Genomic DNA, 17,957 nt, shown 5'->3' on the forward strand with positions numbered 1-17,957 from the left:
TCATGGGTCTGTATGCTCCACACCAGCCATTAATCCTGTAGCTTGTTTTAGAAACCCAGAGCTCAAGCTGAGTTGCTTCGTATACCCAAAGTGTGCAAACCTGAGCTGGACCCAGATCACCCAGACTGTGGAGTAACAGCCCTAACAGACTCTGAGACCTGTAAGTAACATGTCCCACTGCTGAACTTGATCTGAAACCTAGAGAACACACTTGTATTGGCCTCAATGATTTATACTTGCCACCTCCAAATAGCATGCTTTTTGCATCTCTTTCCTTTTTGCTATATTCACTGTAGTTTGTAATTATCAGTTTTAATTGGTCCTTCCAATCACAATGAACATGGCACTTTGGTTTCTCCTACCTTGAAACCAATCCTTGGAGCAGGTGTCCAGGTGATAACGATAGAAGTCTCAGTCACTTCTGTGTTGTAAGGAGGAACAGAGCCAACAGGCTGATCTGTGAAGAGAATTAAGAGATGAAATCTAGCTGCTGCAGTGATGAAAACCTGACCTATGGCAGCCTAAATAACAAAATCTATTTAATAAGATGCTGAACTGCATTACTTTGGAAAAGCCAGTGGTTTGGGAGGGATCTGAGAGTCAACCTCTCGTAAGTCCTCTGTCCATCCAACCCAACTTAGCGAATACTGTTTTTGGCATGATATCTGAAGTGTTCTTCAGAAAGCAGGTTTTTTTCCTTCAGCCACCATACATCGTTCAATCAGCAGAACACTCCACTCTTGTCTGTCATCCAGCTGTCCCAGCAAGGACCTCCTCATCCCTCACCAACATCTTGAATCCTTTTGAAGCCAGCGGAGTGAAAGGGAGCTCAAAGCCAATTAGAGGGCTCTGTTGTCTCACTGACATCTGTCAGGAGCATCACACAGAAGCCAAAGTTTTGCTCATCTCAGAATCAGCCTAAATAACTTCACTGAGTTTAATCTGAATTGACCTCATTAATAACCAAGAGACTTGGTTTATTCACCTGTGGTCTCAGACTGGAATGGTTTCATTCCCATCAGCAAGGACTCAGTGTTGTAATTACAGACAATGTAATTGAGAAATATTTATAGATAAGGCTGTCTGTCAGCAAAAACACACACTGCCAAGGTCAAGATTGTTGCTATGGTGATAAGTTCAAACCCTTGTTTTAACTTCACATTGTTATAAAAGAAACCACACTCCATTTTAAAAAGAGGATGTGGTTCTTGGCTTGGATGACTGAATTTTGTTAGTTTGTATGACTACTTTTTCATTATTTAAAAGCAAACCTACTTGCTCATTCTAGAAGCACATGTTGGGCTCCTACAGAACCATCTCAATATCCAACATTTGCTGAGTATCCCTTCCATGCGATCAGCACAAGTGTAAGTGATTACAATGAAATATCAATAGCATGCCGTCTTTATGTTACCTTTATGTTATGTTAGTACTGTAACTGGCCTTGAGCTGCCTTAGATGGTATTGTTGGGCTTGAGAAATGACTACCTTCAGCTTTATACAAATTACAGACTAATTATTCCTTACCCATTTTAAGGGAGCTCTTTGCTTTCCTTGATTACTCATGCCAAAACCAAACAACTGGAAAGAGCACTTAGAATTAAGTTCCTTTGTCATTCAGCCAACTGAGGTACCAGTACTAAGTTTTCACTTGTGCTGGAATACGTTTTACTGGAAGCTTTTTGATGCAGCTAACTCTTTTAATGCCAAATATTTCAGTGAGAGGAATAGGGAATACTTCCCAAGCAGTTCTGCTGGAATGCTACTTCAAAAGTGTTCTTCTGTAAACCAGTTCACAACAGCCACTTCCAGCACAAGGCTTCAGTTTTGAAGAAGGGCCGGGGCAATACTGAAAAGGAATATGTGCCTGTTATACTTACATGTTGTGAAGACTCCAGTCTCTCTGGCACTTTGCAAGTCTTCCTTAACTGCCACGAGGTACACAGTGTACTCAGTGCCAGGCTGCAGGTTCCTGAGGAGGTACTTAGTGGCAGAAGGACCCACATTGTATGTCCGTGGCTGACCTCCTCTCGTGGGACCTGCAGTCAGTCGGTATCCTGAGATGATAGCGCGGGGCCGTGTCCACAACACCAGCACAGAATGCTCTGTGGTATTGATGAACCTCAGGTTGGTGGGGGCATCGAGCTCTGGGGAGGAAAAAGGACAACGTGCATCAGTTTTCCAGCTTAACCCCTACTTCACCCCAAAGCATACTCATCACCTTGCGTTAAAGCATGGGTGTAAAGTCAAGCTGTTGAGCCTGTAATTCTTGCCTAGGGCATGTTAGCAGCAAGGGAGAGAGAAGGAGGGAGCTGGAAGTAGAACTGACAACTACATCCGTGCCTTGATGCCATCCAGCGATCTGCACCTATCCTACCCCTGGCTGCCATGATTTGGGCTGCTGCCATTCATGCCTTCCCACAGGGGAAGTCAGTCTCACCGCTGAGGCGAGACCGATGAACCCAGCAGCTCTCAGGAATTTCAATAGTTTCTCATGAATGCTGAACAGTGAAAAAAAATCAGCTCAATTTGGAAACACCAGCATTAGCACAGAAACCCAACTTCAGCTCTTTTTTTTTGCTAAAAGAGATTTATGTTTTCAAATCTTTGCCTAGTCCTACTCCCTGCCCTGCTCAAAAGCCCTTCCCAAAACTAAGCAGCACCCCTGCCTTGTCATTTTAATGACAAAATAATCAAGTCAGCAACTATCTGGAGAAAACCAGTTCCTAGATCTCCTTAAAACTAATCATGCTGTGGAACTGACCACAAAACAATTTTAAGCATGCTCATCGCTCCCATGGGGCTTGTGCAATGGCTCTTATCAGGCTTCCTCCCCTGTTTTATCACTACCTCTGGGAAGCTGCTGAGACTGCTAACCCAGAGAACTACATAAACAAGCTTGAAGTGCCATAGCTTCTTAAGCATCGCACGAGAGTCCCTAGTGAGTAGCAAAGATGTCCCTACCTTGGGCTTAGCAGCTCTTGGGGCAGAATGAGACTCAGAGGAGGAATCATACTTAAGCAGTTCACTCACACATGGCAGGCAGTGTGGCAAGCAGGTATGGGGAGCTTTACAGCAAGCTTTCCCACTGTTCCCAGACCCATGTTGAAACCGAGACCAATAAAGAGGATCCAGCAGTGCTCTTTACTTGATGGCAGAATCTTCACCCCCCAACCCCACTGGCCCTCAAGTAAATGACATTGCTGTGACAAAATTAATGTTTTCAGGACCTTCTTGTTGATTGAGTGAAAAGCAGTTTTTGCTTTTTTGTTTCTCTAACTGTTTTCTCTGATTTTTTTTTTTCCTTTTGCTTGAAGAGGGAGGGAGAAGGAAGCCAGGACTCCCTTCTTTCACCACTACCAAAGATGAGGAAAATATTTCAAATGCAGAAAGAATGAGTGTGACCCTCCCTATACTCATCTCCAACCAACAGGTAGAGATTCAGCCTTATCTCTACTTGGTATCTAGACCTGTGTTCTGTTCCATCTGACAGGGACTGTATCTGCATCCATTTGTCATCTACACTCAGTTTCTTCCTGCACAGTCTAATTTGCCAGCTTTGTTAGACTTCTATCACTTCCTCTCCCCATATTAAAGTAAAAAGGGGAAGATAAAAAGCCACACACATGCTTGAGTTTGTTTGTAGACTGCTCTTTACCAGAAGGCCAAGAAAAAAATCACGTTTACACTGTGGGAAGAAACTTTTGCTGCAGGGTTTTCCTTGGGAACTCCCAATGATTTCTGTTTCCCAGGACTTGGGATTACAGGATGCAATTTACATGAATACTTTCTGAAATGTGGTGTAGGCAAAACAGTTAAGTGGATGATCATGGCCTATGGAAAAGGATTCCAGACATGTTACTAGCCCTGTGCTGTCTGAATCTCATATCTATGCTTTTATGTACACCTCTAACAGAGGCACTACACCTAGCCAAGGCTCCTGAGAATGACAGAAAGCTCAGAAAGCACACAGATCTTGTATGGGAAATTGGTAACCACAGCCTGAACCTCTGATTAATCAGCTGAGGCAAGTGTTGGGTCAGCTGTGAGAGCACAGGTGAGGGTAATTCAGCTGTGCTCCCAGAGGGGATGGAACTTGACTCTACCTTCTCTAGACCTTATTTAAAGGCTGACCACCACTAAGGCAGCATCCCTTGGAGACTGCTCCTTGGTGGAGATTGCCTCAGTGGTTCCCAGCAGACCAAAGGCTTCCATTGGGTGAGTTTTTCCTGTAAATAACCTTTTGGATATTTACCACCACCATCTTTTCATTATTGTCACCATACAGATCTAAACAAAAACTAAGCTCTTCTTGTTCAACAGTGTTTAGATGTTGTACTGAGGTATATGGGTTAGTGGGAAATATTGATGGTAGATGAGCTATTGGACTGGATGATCACAGAGGTCTTTTCCAGTCTCAGTGATTCCATGATTTTACATGCTTACAAGAGAACTCAGATTCCTAAGTTGTATCCTTGCTTTTGATAGACTTGCTTTAAAGAGGAGAGGGGTTGTCACTCAGCTGCAGAACAGCACAGTAACCTGGTTACCCCTTATACTGCCCAGTAAACAGGATCTTTTCAAATAAACCAGGTTCTGTCTGAGCTGCCTGTTTTGATCCTTATAAGCCAGTTTGCTAGGTTTTGCTGGGATGACAGTGACATTTCTGGGGTGCTGAGACAGACTGTGGAAAAGCCAGACCTGTCCTGGCAAAGCTAAGATGCAGTCCTTTTGATTACACGGCCTGCCCTCACATGTGTGTAAAGAATTCCTTCCAAAGACAGTGGAGCTGAATAGGCAAGCAACTGTCAGAAAGGAGAGAGGGATTTTTCAAAGCAGTCTCAACAAGGCTCTTATGTCATGCTGAAATCTGCCCTAAGGTGTTCTCCGAGAAAATCATAGACTGTGATCTGCACAGTAAAAGAACTGCAGGGCCCATCAATTCTCAGCCAGTAATAAAAAAAAGTTGAATTCCAGCCATACAAAATTGTTTTAAAGTGCCACAAGAGTTAAACTCCCATTGGAAAGCCCTGGAGGAGGATAAATCTGCTGAAGAGATCATTGTTTGACTGAATGAATTCCCTGCCCTGTCATCCTAGTTATGGAATACCTCCTGGGCTACAACTGTTGCAATTTAAGTGCTCTGTTTATATATTTCTCTAAGCGACAGAGGTGTAAGCACCTCAGAAGGTTGAGAAAAGCATGAAGGAAAGGTACTTACTGGTGGTTTGCTCTCCAGTCAAAGGTTTGCTCTCCCTGCCATGGCTCACAGCAAAGATCTTAAAGAGATAGGTTGTTCCTGGGAGCAGGTCGACAACTTCAGCAAAAGAGCTTCTAGTAATGGGTAATCTCTGGCCGTGCTGGCCAGGGCGATTGACAGGGATTGCTTCCACTCGATAGCCGGATACTTGGCTCTGGGGTGGGGTCCACATGATGGTGACCTTGACGTCAGTAACCTCCACAAACTGCAGATCTTTGGGAGAAGGAACTTCATCTGAAAAGAAAGGAGGCAAAAGGATGTTAGAGGGAGTCCTCAGCAAATGGTAGAAGAAACTATGGGGGTCACATGGGAAAAGAAGTGAATTTTGACCGAACAATGGATAGCCCAAGATTATTTACCAAACAAAAAGATGTCATGGTAACCTTATTTTGAACATATACACAAATATTCCCAGACAAGCAGAATGCAACTCAGAATATCACCTCACAGCTTTAACTACTTAATGTCTTCAGTCACAGAAAGTATCTTCTTGTCATCAAACGAACTAAAAACCAAATAGAATGTACTAGAATGTCATAGAACCAGAACCTTGAAAAACAAAAAACTAACAAGAGCAACAACAACAGACCATCTCCAAAGCTGGGCACAAGATCCTCCTCTTAAAATCAGGAGAGTTTTGAATATCCACAGCATGTTCTGAATGTCTACAATTAACTTCTAGATCTACTTTTCATAATTAACCAAGTACAGGGGCTGATCTGGCTTTACTGTAGTCAAAGACAAAATCTGATTTCCACTGCACTGGCCAACAGTACTGCACCCTTGAATTCCTATGTTCAAATTAAGTTTCTTTAGATTAGTAGTGATACTGTCCTAAGGTTAACCAGCACATGTTTTGAGAAGACAGATTCCAAACCATGAAGCCAGTGAGCTGAGTTCCTTCCTGGTAAGCTCCCATTTGCCAACACATATGCTTGCAACATGCAGGACCATCACATTCCACTATTACCACATCAGATCCCAATTTTTTTCCACTGTCTTTTCTTTTGGTTTGGTTATTCAACTCAATTGATAGTTAAAGAGCTCTGAAACCACTACTTTATTTTTTAATGTGGCTCCCTCAATTTTAGGTCGTACGGTGTTATTTTGGCACATCAACCAATGCTGAGCAATCTCCACAGGCTGCTATGGAAAATAACAATTAGGACTGGAAAGGAGATGGAAAAATCAGGTGAGCTATTTAGATTTGTGTTGTTGTGTCTGAGTACATAACCTTAAACATCTGCAGGCCAACTACTGAGGCAAAATGATTTACCAGGCTTATAAGATCTCTCAGCAGAATCCCCCTAAGACAACTTAGGCAAAACTGATCTCTCTTTTCCATAGACACAGTGCAAGACTAACCTTTTGATCTGCCTGCAGCCTGATCTTGAACTGTAAAACTATTAATGCAGAGCAGTGGTTTGACTGTGCCAATTCATAATTATGAATTTACCACAGAACTTCAGTGTCTGACATTTGCAATTAAAAAACCAAAACAATGACAAAAGCAAAATTAGAAGTCCATACAAGGACTGAGAGGCAATGCTCATTCAGTTAGGGTAATGAGAGCTTGCACTGCCGTTTGGGTTAGGTACTGACTGGTCTTTTCAATGCTACCTGTGCGTGGGACACCTGTAGTTTCCTGCTGGATGAAGACAGGAGTACTCTCCTGATGCTCCTCCACTGCATAGATGCTGATGTTGTACTGAACACCTGGCATCAGGTCACTGAGTGTCACAGAGGTTGCAGTATCAGGCAGGTTGAGCTCTGTGCTGCTGCCTTCCACAGAGGGCGTGTAGACAATTCTGTAGCCTAAAAAAAGATTAAAGAGAAGCATGCATACAATCATCAGGTGCCATCAGTAAACCAGCACAAGAAGTGATAGAAAAGAGAACTAAACAAATGCCTTTACTGAGGTTTCACAAAGCCAGTCTTGAACTTCTGTAGCAGCTGTGGCTTGCTTTTGCCGAGTCCCACCTACAGATTGTGTTCATAATGACCCACACCACATCATCTGACCTCTATCAAGATTTGTAACTCTTGACATGTGGATTTAGGGTCCATATCATACAAGTTTGTTATGGCATGGTCTGGATGACAGGTACAGAGAAGGTCAAAGGGCTTGATTTTATTTTTCTTTGAATTTTTTTACCCAACATAAATGCAGTAGAAATGATTCTACACCCTAAATTGCTTGAATAGAAAAGCTAGTTTTTCTGTGTGCCTTCCAGCTGGCCCTTGAGCCTGGGCAGAAGGTACTAACCCATTGTTTTGGAGTTACACTTTTGTTTCCTTTCTACTTAGATTTCAGATTCTATCAGCACTGGGGAACAGGCATGCTCCAATTAGACATACCTGTGATTGGAGCCTGTGGTCTGCTCCAGCTAATGACAATTGATGTGTCATCAACACTTTCCACACTGTGCTCAGGAGGTGCATCAGGAGCTGTTGAAAAGAACAAAATAGGAGGGCAGCAAGTGTAAGGATGCAACATACCAAATATCCAGAGCAAACAAAAATACCTTCCAAAGTGTAGCTATACCCCCCCCACCCTCACCCCCAACAATACCTGTTGTCTGTGAAGTAGACAGGATCAGATTCTGCTCGCCTTCTTCAGAGATCTGATAGACATTAACAATATACTTGCGACCAGGAAGCAAGTCAGGGATGTTGACAGAAGTGGCTGTGCTTGGAAGATCTAAAAGAGGTAGGAAATAAAAACAGCCTTAAAAATTTTGCCTTGGTGCTATGTCAAATGACACAGAGAATTCTGTTCTAATCTGGGCTGAATCAGCCTTCCTGCAGTAAAAAAACTGCTCTGCACTATGGCCTTATTTCATAGCAAGGGAGTTATATGGAGAGCATCTGATGAGAAACTGGGAAGCGCTTGCATTTGCCTGCAGGCCTCTATCTGTAGATAGATATGCTCAGGAACTGGTTCACAACATAGCTCAGCTGTCTGGGCAGCTGGAGCGTGCAGATAAGAAAGGTGGTGATAGCACTGGCAGCCTTAGTGTAAGCTCATGTGTCCAAGCCTCTGAGTTCAGAGGGCAGCAGGCAAGGGAGAAATTACTAGGTAAGGAGTACTCTTCTTTTTCTCACGTTGCTCTTCCACCACGTTCACGTGTCCTAATAGCTATTGTAACATCAAATCCTTGTGAGATGCTGCTATTGTGATTGTTAAGACAGGAAATTAGGAAAAAGAGACTAAGATGAAGTTACATATGATAAGAGAGGCTCCCTATCAGTTGTAGTAGAAGTGAATCCACTTCCCAGGTCAAAGTCCAGTGCTTTTAACCAGCCTCCTGTCTTAGCTAAGTTATTACATTATCAGAACCTACAAAGATCTGATCCAAACTAAACAACAAAGTGGTCTGGGACAGACATCCACGAGATCATGAGTAGCCAAGAGGGGATTTGGGAAAGATTGCTCTCAGTTTTGATGCATGGACAAAAAAAAATTAAAAAACAAAAACAAATCAAGAAGGAAGATAGCCAAAAGCTCAAAGATTTGATTCTCTCCTCATCTGCCTTCACAACACTGTGGAAGCTAATAAGTTTAGGGAAGTATAGAATAAATTAATAAATAAAGAAACGTTGAAAAGAATGCATCTACACTCAGCTTTTACTAATATACCACCTCTGGCTCAGTGAGTTTTCCTCTGCAGGATCCCACAAGAGTGTTCTAAGGGAGTGTTGCTACATGCATGCCTTCTTCTTATACTTTTCCTTGGACTTGAACTTATGGCCACTGATGGAGGAAGGTCAACTGGGCAAGTCTGCAACCCCTGCTAGTCCTCCACTGGCACACCTTATACTAAAGGACAGCAAGATCCTCACTATTTACACCAGCTATATTGATTGTTACAGGAAACAGTGATGTTGTTAGTGATGCTTGGATCTAATAGACTTATACACTGTCTCACCAAGATATTGTGGCTCATCACCCTCCTCGCTCAGTTCATATTCAACACGGAATCCAGAAACTGTGTCGGAAGCAGAAACCCAAGAGACAACAAAGCTGCTGGCTGTGATTTCAGTGACTGACTCTGAAGTAGCAACCATGGGAGGAAGAAGAGTGGTCTCTCCTGAAACAGTGTTGCCTGAAAAGAGAAGAAAAGAGTGTTAGTTAATCATTATCACTGTGTTAACTGGGATGCAGGAAATAGCCTTCAGGACAGTAGGTTTCTCTGGATGCCACTCCAGCCCCACTGTTTAACTCACTTGTCACTGCTGTTGTACTAGTTGTGGTAAAATCAAAGCGTGTGACTTCTTTGGGTCCATGCTGCTGAACACTGATAAGCTGTCCTTCATATACAACGCCAGGCTTTAGGCCTGAGATGGTGTAGGAGTTCAGGTGACCAGGGATGGTAGCTTCCTTCCAGTGCCTTCCAGAGTTTTTCTGCAAGAACAAGGATACTTGTTGATATATAGTGAGAGACTCCATGGCCTGCATGCAGGCCTATCCAGTGACCCAACCTGCTGCATGGTTACTAAACACTATGATATTTTGACATCCATACAACTTGAATGCTGAATGAACAAAGAGAAAGCAGAAAGGTATGCTAGGAAGAAGAGATAATAACTTCTTGGGTGACTAAATTTTACCAGGGTAAACTGAAAAGCTATCTAGCTTTGAACTTTTTCCTTTAAAATGAACATTCTTTGTAATGCATAAACTAAAGTTTATAAAAAAAGACAGTAAGGCATGAAAGAATGGCTGGGAAATTCTTATTTGAAGACTGTTCACAACAGGACCCCAAGCCATCATCTGAAAAGAACATACTATAAAATTTGTCCCTCCTACCCTGTACTTGAACTCTATGGGAAGCTCTATAATAATGCTTCATCCTCTGAGGTTTGTATTCCAGTGCACCAAAGTCCATTTCTTTCAGGCCTTGATCCAAGATACACTGTAGTTCGTAAAATACTTGAGTGCTTTCAATGGCTTTGGATCAAGGCCTTTATTGTTCTCTTAATCACAGGCAGCACTGAGGTACTAGTGTACTTAATCATTAAGTGGTCTTTTGTGAAGCTATACTCTGGGGAACTGTAATATTAACCGCATCATTCATTAGAAGAAATTATTCCTTAAGTATGAACAAGCCAACAAGCAGTGGTTAACCAGCTTTGCTCAGACGCTGCAGAAGATGGGAGGTGACTAATTATTTAATTCTCTCCTAGCTGTTACTGTCTTTGTATCCTACTCATTGCCTGCTCATTAATTGCATATAATGTGTTGTAGTTCTCATCTCTGGATATGCACTCGGCACTAACACACTGAGAAAGCTTTTACCAGGGTTTACGTTGCTTAAAGTGAGGAAGGATATAAAGTTGTCTACTGTGATAGTGCTCTTATTAATATGATACTATACAAGCATGTTGACCAGTAGTAATGTTTGGGCATGAAAACATCAAGTGTTTATATGGCACAGGTTGTTAACAGTTGACCTCAGCAGGACAAGGACACTGAATTAGCACTGTATAGTAACAGCACACTGCAGGGAAAAGCCTGGAGCTGTGGATTCCTGGAGCTATGAATGTACCTAAAGGTCCAGCTGAATGGGGTACTCACCGGTCTCCAGCGCAGAATGTACTTGCTGATGTGAGATGTTTTGGGAGCATTCCACTGGATGGGGTGGGAGTTTGGCTGGTTTGTACTCTCTGTAATGATCACCTGAACAGGTCCAGTTGCTCCTGAAACACAAAAGTTTCCATTCTTAACATAATGGGGATGGTTTTCGTTTTAAGATTTGATGGTTCTCTTTTCTGTACCTCCCTGCCCCGCTGGGGAGGTTTCACTGAACAACTCAGCAACACTGTACTTGTGTTAGTTCTCATCAAATCTCATCACAGAGCAGCCTGGAATCTGCAGGAAAGTGTGTTGTTTTAGCCATTAAATACCTACACCCTTCCCTCACTCCCAGCATTTCTATTTATAATTTATTTGGACAACTGTGTGACATATATACCTGCTACATATTTAACAGGACTTCCAGGCAAATAAACCTGTGCCCACACAGAATTTCAAAGCTCCCCTAGCCCCAAACCTACGTTCAGAAACATTAGATTTGGTTTATTTACACATTTGCAGTCACTCTTGTGTCTATAGAAAGCCTAAATCCCTGGTCTCCAGTCTGGAGGCATGCATATTTCACATAGCTCAAGGAGATGTTTGTTTAAGCAGTCTGACAAGAGTCAATGAAGCTCAGCAATCCTGAATAAGAAACTAAGGGGGAAAAAAAATAAGAGGAGAAGAAGCCTGCTTCCTATTCACCGCCCCAAAGAAAAGCAGCCCCTAGGTCTGCCTGCCAGGTGTCTTACTGCCTTACAGCTAGTAAGCCAGACACAAGGCAATAGAAAAAGGGATAGTCCCCCTTCTCTTCAGGTTCAAATTCTCTTTCTGCTATTACAGAGCACTTATAGGATAAATACATTGCAGTTACTGAGTGGACAGATACTTCTAAATCTATCATGGTGTAAGAACAGAGATTCAGCTTGCCCTGAAGCTGGTACATCCAATTCTTATGCAGATCCTCCACGTTTATGCTTAAAAATGGGTTGGGGAACCCATGACATGAGCATAGCTTCCTCCCAACAGAGTACGTGCAACGCAACATTAATATGCCATCTTTTTCAGACTGAGACAATGAAAGCTGCAACTTGAAACAGGCAGGTAAAGAGGTTCCCCTTGTTTCAGAGAACTGAAAAAGAACAGCCCGTCCGTACGAAGACTTCCTGGAACTGACTATGCAAGCAAATTTCAAGTATTTAATTTCTTCAGGGCGCTGATCAGAGAAAATGCTCCATTCTTTGGTGGATTTTGCTACTGTAGTGAGTGTAAAAGGAAAGGCTATAGATGCAAGTTTTACACAGCAGAATCTGAAGGTTACAGATGTGACATTGCTAAGCACTAAGAGGTGATGAAAAGCAAAGTTGTGTGATAGTCATGCTTTAAGCTAAGCCAGGCCTCGGGAAATGCTGTTAACAATCTGGCACCCTCTTTATAATCATAACACCTATTTGTGTCTGCCAAGGTGGGGGAAAAACATTCTGTTCAGAAAGGAAACCAAAAGGATCTCTTGAGCAGTTAAGGAATACCTCCCTAAGGTTGGAAATACCTGCAGATTATAAACCATTAGCAGGCCTTAAAAACTACAGAAATAAAGTTTTCGGTTTTTCGATATACAGTGAAAATCATTTCCACTTAATGGGACTGGAAAACGATGTAGAGTAACACACAGGAACCTGAACAGGTATGGGATAGAGAGATTGCTTTCCTTATGTCTTAGCAGAGGAGTTATCTATCATGTTTCTTACCAGCATAGGCTTGCAGAGGCTGGCAGTGCCACTCTCCAATACCCCGACCATAGCAATAGCACTGGTATCTGACACCATGAACGTACTTCTCCCAGGAATCTCCAATTTGGTAGAAGGTGCGGGTTTCAGAATCCTGGCACTGATCTAAAGGCACAAATGAGAAAGATAACTACTGTGTGATACCAAAATCCTTGTGAAAAACATACATCAAACAGAAGAGTCAATCCGATGAGACTTTTTCACAGCAAATGCAACCATGTTTATTTAGAAATATTGCTGCATGAAGAGCAAGTAGCAATAAACTAAATCTTGAATCAAGGTTCCTGATAGATCTCTGCTTGCTTTAAGACAAATATCAGGCAGCTCATTCTGCTGTGATGCATTTCTTAAGATACCGTTAACACAAGCTGTCCACCTGGGAAGCCTCCTACTAAAGTCAGTGCAGTATTCCTTCAAGGAAGGATTTATTTTGTACTGGCTATTGCGGAGCCCTGTTCTGCTTCAGTCAGATGAGTTCATTTTTAATCCAAAGCTAAACCATGCTTCTCTCCAGGAAATCAGTGGCAAAATTCCTACTACCTTAAGCACAATTCAGTCCTATGTATGTCTGAAGTGATCCGTTAATATTTAGAAGTCATTCTAGATTCATCGTCATATAAACTGAAGGACAAAACAAATCTGAAATCTGCTTAAGCTGGTGGGAATACAACGTAGTACCAGTGCTTCAGTACACTTTCTAGTCTGACCTCTGCCTGTGCCTTTGGCTCAATGCAAGTTTTTAGGGAGAACTAGCATTATGCTTCTTTAGTTAACAGGAGTCTTGTTTAGAGAGAGCCAACAAAACTAAACCAGTTCTGCCTTTACAGAGAACTGAAATCATCTCCCCTTCTTTCACAATGATTTTCAGGAGCTTTTCAAACCAAATTCCTCGAGTAAAACTGTATAGATATTACTGTAAATAAAGAAGAATTTAACCACTGCTACTTGATTATAGATTTTCCTGGCAATAGCTCCAAGTCCTCAAGATTTAGTAATTGCGAGACAAACAGTCGTGCCTTATCTTCCAATCCTGATTCACTAGAGAAGAGGGGAGGCAGAAAAGATGAAATCTCTTCATTTTTGCACAGAGCCATTGTGGTTTTAGCTAACCTCCAGAGTACTATTAACATGTTCTCATCCCGAGCTTGCTTTCTTTGCCAGAACAAAGGGCATCCAAAAAAAATCAATTTAGTCTGAGGTAAGAGAATATATGCTGGTCATGTACTTCTCTCAGTTCAATGAGAAGACCTAAAGATTTCAGCATAGAGAAAGGAAAGAGAAACTGCACCTGGAATCACCAGCTACTCTCATATTGATTTACCAGTACTCAGTCTGAGCACCCTGCCTGCTAACAGTACAAGGTATCAGACTTCAGCCAATTCAGCCCAGTCTGGGGTTCATATACCCTGTTACCTCAGCTTGAAGAGTGTTATATTTTGAAAGATATGCCGCATAATGGAATACCTCTAGGGTATGTCTGATAACACAAGCTTCCTTCCCTAAAACCACAAATGCCATCTCACGCACCCCCAACTAACACAGCATTGCTTCTACTTTCAGCATTGTGCAACAGAAGGCAGAAAGTTGGCAAAGACTGCGTCCAAACTCACACACCAGTTTCACCACACTGTAATCAGCTCTTGTCAAACACAGGCTGTGCAAGTGGGGACAGCTGTGACTTACCTACAGGATCGCACTTCCATCTCCCACGACCTTGGCCAAAGCACGTGCAGTTCAGCATGTGCCCCTCATCGTGACGCTTGTGGAACGTCTGGTTCACATCATAGGTGATACCATCCACAATGCACTGATCTGTTTGAGAAAGAGCAGAGATGTTTACTCAGCAATAGCTTTAAGCATTAAGACAAAATCCTTCTGCTTGGCACATATTTCCCTCCTCTTGATCAGCTTACAGAGACAAACCCTGACAAGCTCCATCCATGCAAAACGGAGCCCTTCTGGTATCTGTGATCATGGCAGATTAGTGCTGCATACACACCACTGCTCCTGATTTCACTTATCAGCAGTGTGCAAACAAGCACCACTTGCAGAGAAAAAAATGGTCCACAGGATTCAGTCCAAAGCAGGTCCCATTACTCAGTATGAAACTGTCTTAAGACAGGTTCCACATGTGAAAGAATCTAAAGCATCACATTCCTTCACTACTATCTCTTAGGGAAGTCTAGATCAGAAAACCTTGTCAAGTACTGCCTGAAATCATCAGAACTGCACAAGAAGGAATGGGATACTCCAAATTCATACAGATGCCAAGCCGAGGTGCAAGCATACAGCAGAAAAACATCATGAGCATCTCTCTGCTACACTTTGTAGTAAGCTTTAGACAGGAGCAGATCAACCACACATCCAAAATTCTAATGGTGTCTACTAATCTACTACTCCCTCAAAGCACAGTAACCAGACTCCATGCTAAAGTATGGTCTATTAGGTTTAATGGAGATATGTCAACCGGTGACATGGCCCAGAATTCCTAAAGCCAGTCTAATCACAGCAAGGAGCAGAAAGACAAAACAAATGATAAAACCACCCCAGAAGCATGTTGTTTTGTTAACCAGGACCCAAGAGACCCAAGTTCAGTTCTGGACTCAGTCACAGACCATCTGTCCTTGGGGAAGTGACTCAGATAATCCCAGGCTTTCTTTCCCTGTCATACTTTCCCACAACACAAGCATGGCGTCAGGATAAACCAAACACTGTTCTGATCCACCAATGGGGGCTAAGGACTTCCTCCTGTTGCTATGTTTTAAAAGTTTTACTTAGATAACCTTTGCCTTCTGAAAAAACAATATCCATGTCATCATCATCAAGAAAGACCCCTTAAACTTGAGAAGTAAACAGCAGTGAACTAGCTTTGCTTCTAGAGAAAGGAGTTTCACAGACCAGAAAAACTTCTAGCAGTGCATTTCTCACCATTCTGAAGGAAACACAAAGCAAAACCCTCCTAAAGCCCTCGAATGGACCTTTCCCTATAAATTACATCCCATTTCAGCAGTGGTATTAAGAGTTCTTTCTTGGCTGCTTCTCAGCAGTCCCCCTGCCTTTTCCAGACACGAAGCCAATGCTGTGAGCTAGCTGTAGGCTGATCAAATATCTGTGCTTTTAAGACTTTTTTTGGTATTGCTTAAGCACTTCTCCACTTGGGCCACTTATATAAATAAGTAAATAAGAGTAATGTCAGTGCTCTACTGCCAACTTTTCATACAGATTAGCTCGCAAAGGGAGCCGAATATTGCACTGCAGAACGATAATACAGGATGGTTCTGCATTCAAGCTTTAGACTAATCTGGGGTTGTGTCTGTTCTTGAGATATTTCTGCTGAGATCCCTCTAAGACTCAGTGGCACTGACTGCTAACAATAGACAAGAATAGGTAGAGCTATGTACTGATCAAGCTAATCAATGTTTTCCCTAGCTTGCTAGCCTACAAAGGCTGAAACAGTACTTTTACAGCATGGGATCAAGACAAGAGCTTTACATGTCCTTTCTCATCCCCTTTGGAATCTACAGAAAAGATCAGAAATATAAAATTGGGTCTGGGCTTGAATTTCCCACGATGGGAAAGAAAACCAATTTCTTCTGTACCCCCAACACTTAGACCAAAGCAGTGATGTCAACATGAGAAGCAGTACCTCTGAGCTGGGAGTATGCAATGCAAGTCCACTCTCCACGGCCATTTCCTACGCAGGTACATCTCATCATGTGGCCCATGTCGTGTTGTTTATCCCACTGGTCCCCAACACGATACATGATACCATCATTGGTGGTGCAGATTTCCTCATGGGCTGGTTGGGAAGAAAGTAAGAAAACACTTCATGAGGTCATAGCTAACAAGGCACTGAGGGCTTACATCATTTGCAGTGCCCCTTCATGCCATATACTGGTTTCTGCATCTTAACAAGGGTGTCATGTGCACCCGTGATATTTCAAATATCATTTTTTCAGGATGATGAGCGTAGATTCCCTTGCAGGGGTTCATTCATTTAATTTGCACTTGAAAGCTAACAGAGATTGGATTCTGTATGATGTTCAAAGGGTGCTGTGTGCAACAATCAGTTCTCATCACATGTTTGCTGTTACATGAACATAGCCATAAGAAGAGCTGAGAGTTCATCAAGATGTTTAAGGTCTCAGACGCTGCACTGCTGATAATCACAAAGCCTTAGAACTCCCATGTGCTAGAAATCATAGATGTGCATGGACCGGAGAAATGGACAACAACATAGTGCGGACATATTCCTAACCACACATTAAGTAAGAGTAAGTGATGAGCCATGAAGGAGAAACTTTGTCAGATGCAAGATAAAAAAAATCACTTGCAACATAGTCCAGTGCTTCTTAATGAACCTACAACAGTTTGCACCAGCTGAAAAGCATGCCTAGCTTGCAGAAAATAAGGAACAAAAATAGCCTTCTCCTGACCTGAGTCCTCACAAGAAGTGATTAGCTGGGGGAAAACAGGTCAAAAAGCTTCAGAAATTCCTTAAAGGTTTTTGGGCCTGGATGCAAGCTCAGTGGAAGTCATCAGTAACTGACCAATGACAGACAGCTCCTTACTTTCCAGTTCACGAAGCTACGTGCGAGCAATTATAATCCCTTTATGGTTCTCATTCTTACCAGCCATAGGGCAGAAGCCAAATTTCTGGTCAGCATCATAGTTCTCAGTGGTTCCACACCACTTCATGTTGTCTCTCCGTCCCTCAGAAGTACAGTCGGTATAGTTGCGGTTGTTGTACAGGAAGGGGAAGTGGCACAGAGCACCATTGGAATTGCCACCACGTGTCTGGACCAAAACTGGAGATAAAAAGGAAACAGATGCAAATCAAACCTACGCTCTCCCATAGCATGCAGAGAACAGCTTTAAAAACAAACCACTAGCACTATTTTTCCCATGTGTATTCTGTATGGAATTATTCACTAGCCTCTTTTATTGGATTTAATTAATTCAGATCTGGAAATATAAGCCTTGCACAAGGTCAGCTCAGTTCAAACATTGCTTTGGAAAGAGTTGCTGGACCCAGCCATGGGATTTCCTGGGGAATATGGAAAACTAAAGCTCGCTGTGTTTGGGAAGTGGCTTTGCAAACCCTTTGTACCAAAGTCTAGAGAATCAAATAACCTCACATTTCTCAGCATACCTATATTATCTCACCGAGACTATTACTCAATTGTGCCCTTTGGCTTAAAGAGAAACCTTGGATGTCAGGAAAGGGTTACAATTCATTTATGAACAACAGGACAAGTCAAAAACTCTCTGCAGTTTGAAAGCTTTGTGTTTTGCAAGCACCAGTGGAAATAGGGCTCTAATCTATATAAACTAT

At 42.4% G+C, this 17,957-nt stretch overlaps 1 protein-coding gene across 6 annotated transcripts in view; it reads right to left on the reverse strand.

The window, feature by feature from the left end:
- The window catches only part of FN1 (fibronectin 1), a 48,098-nt gene that overhangs the window by 21,302 nt on the left and 8,839 nt on the right, over window positions 1–17,957 (reverse strand). For all 6 annotated transcript variants that reach the window (XM_015867978.2, XM_015867982.2, XM_015867981.2 and 3 more), the window contains 13 exon segments: window positions 17,254–17,430; window positions 16,269–16,421; window positions 14,306–14,434; window positions 12,584–12,727; window positions 10,839–10,960; window positions 9,488–9,665; window positions 9,190–9,366; window positions 7,833–7,961; window positions 7,619–7,708; window positions 6,881–7,075; window positions 5,222–5,494; window positions 1,881–2,147; window positions 363–457 (listed from right to left, as the gene is read on the reverse strand). In XM_015867978.2, the coding sequence (XP_015723464.1) occupies window positions 363–457; window positions 1,881–2,147; window positions 5,222–5,494; window positions 6,881–7,075; window positions 7,619–7,708; window positions 7,833–7,961; window positions 9,190–9,366; window positions 9,488–9,665; window positions 10,839–10,960; window positions 12,584–12,727; window positions 14,306–14,434; window positions 16,269–16,421; window positions 17,254–17,430 (2,129 nt within the window).

Source organism: Coturnix japonica, chromosome 7 (assembly GCF_001577835.2).
Source record: "Coturnix japonica isolate 7356 chromosome 7, Coturnix japonica 2.1, whole genome shotgun sequence".
NCBI lineage: Eukaryota > Metazoa > Chordata > Aves > Galliformes > Phasianidae > Coturnix > Coturnix japonica.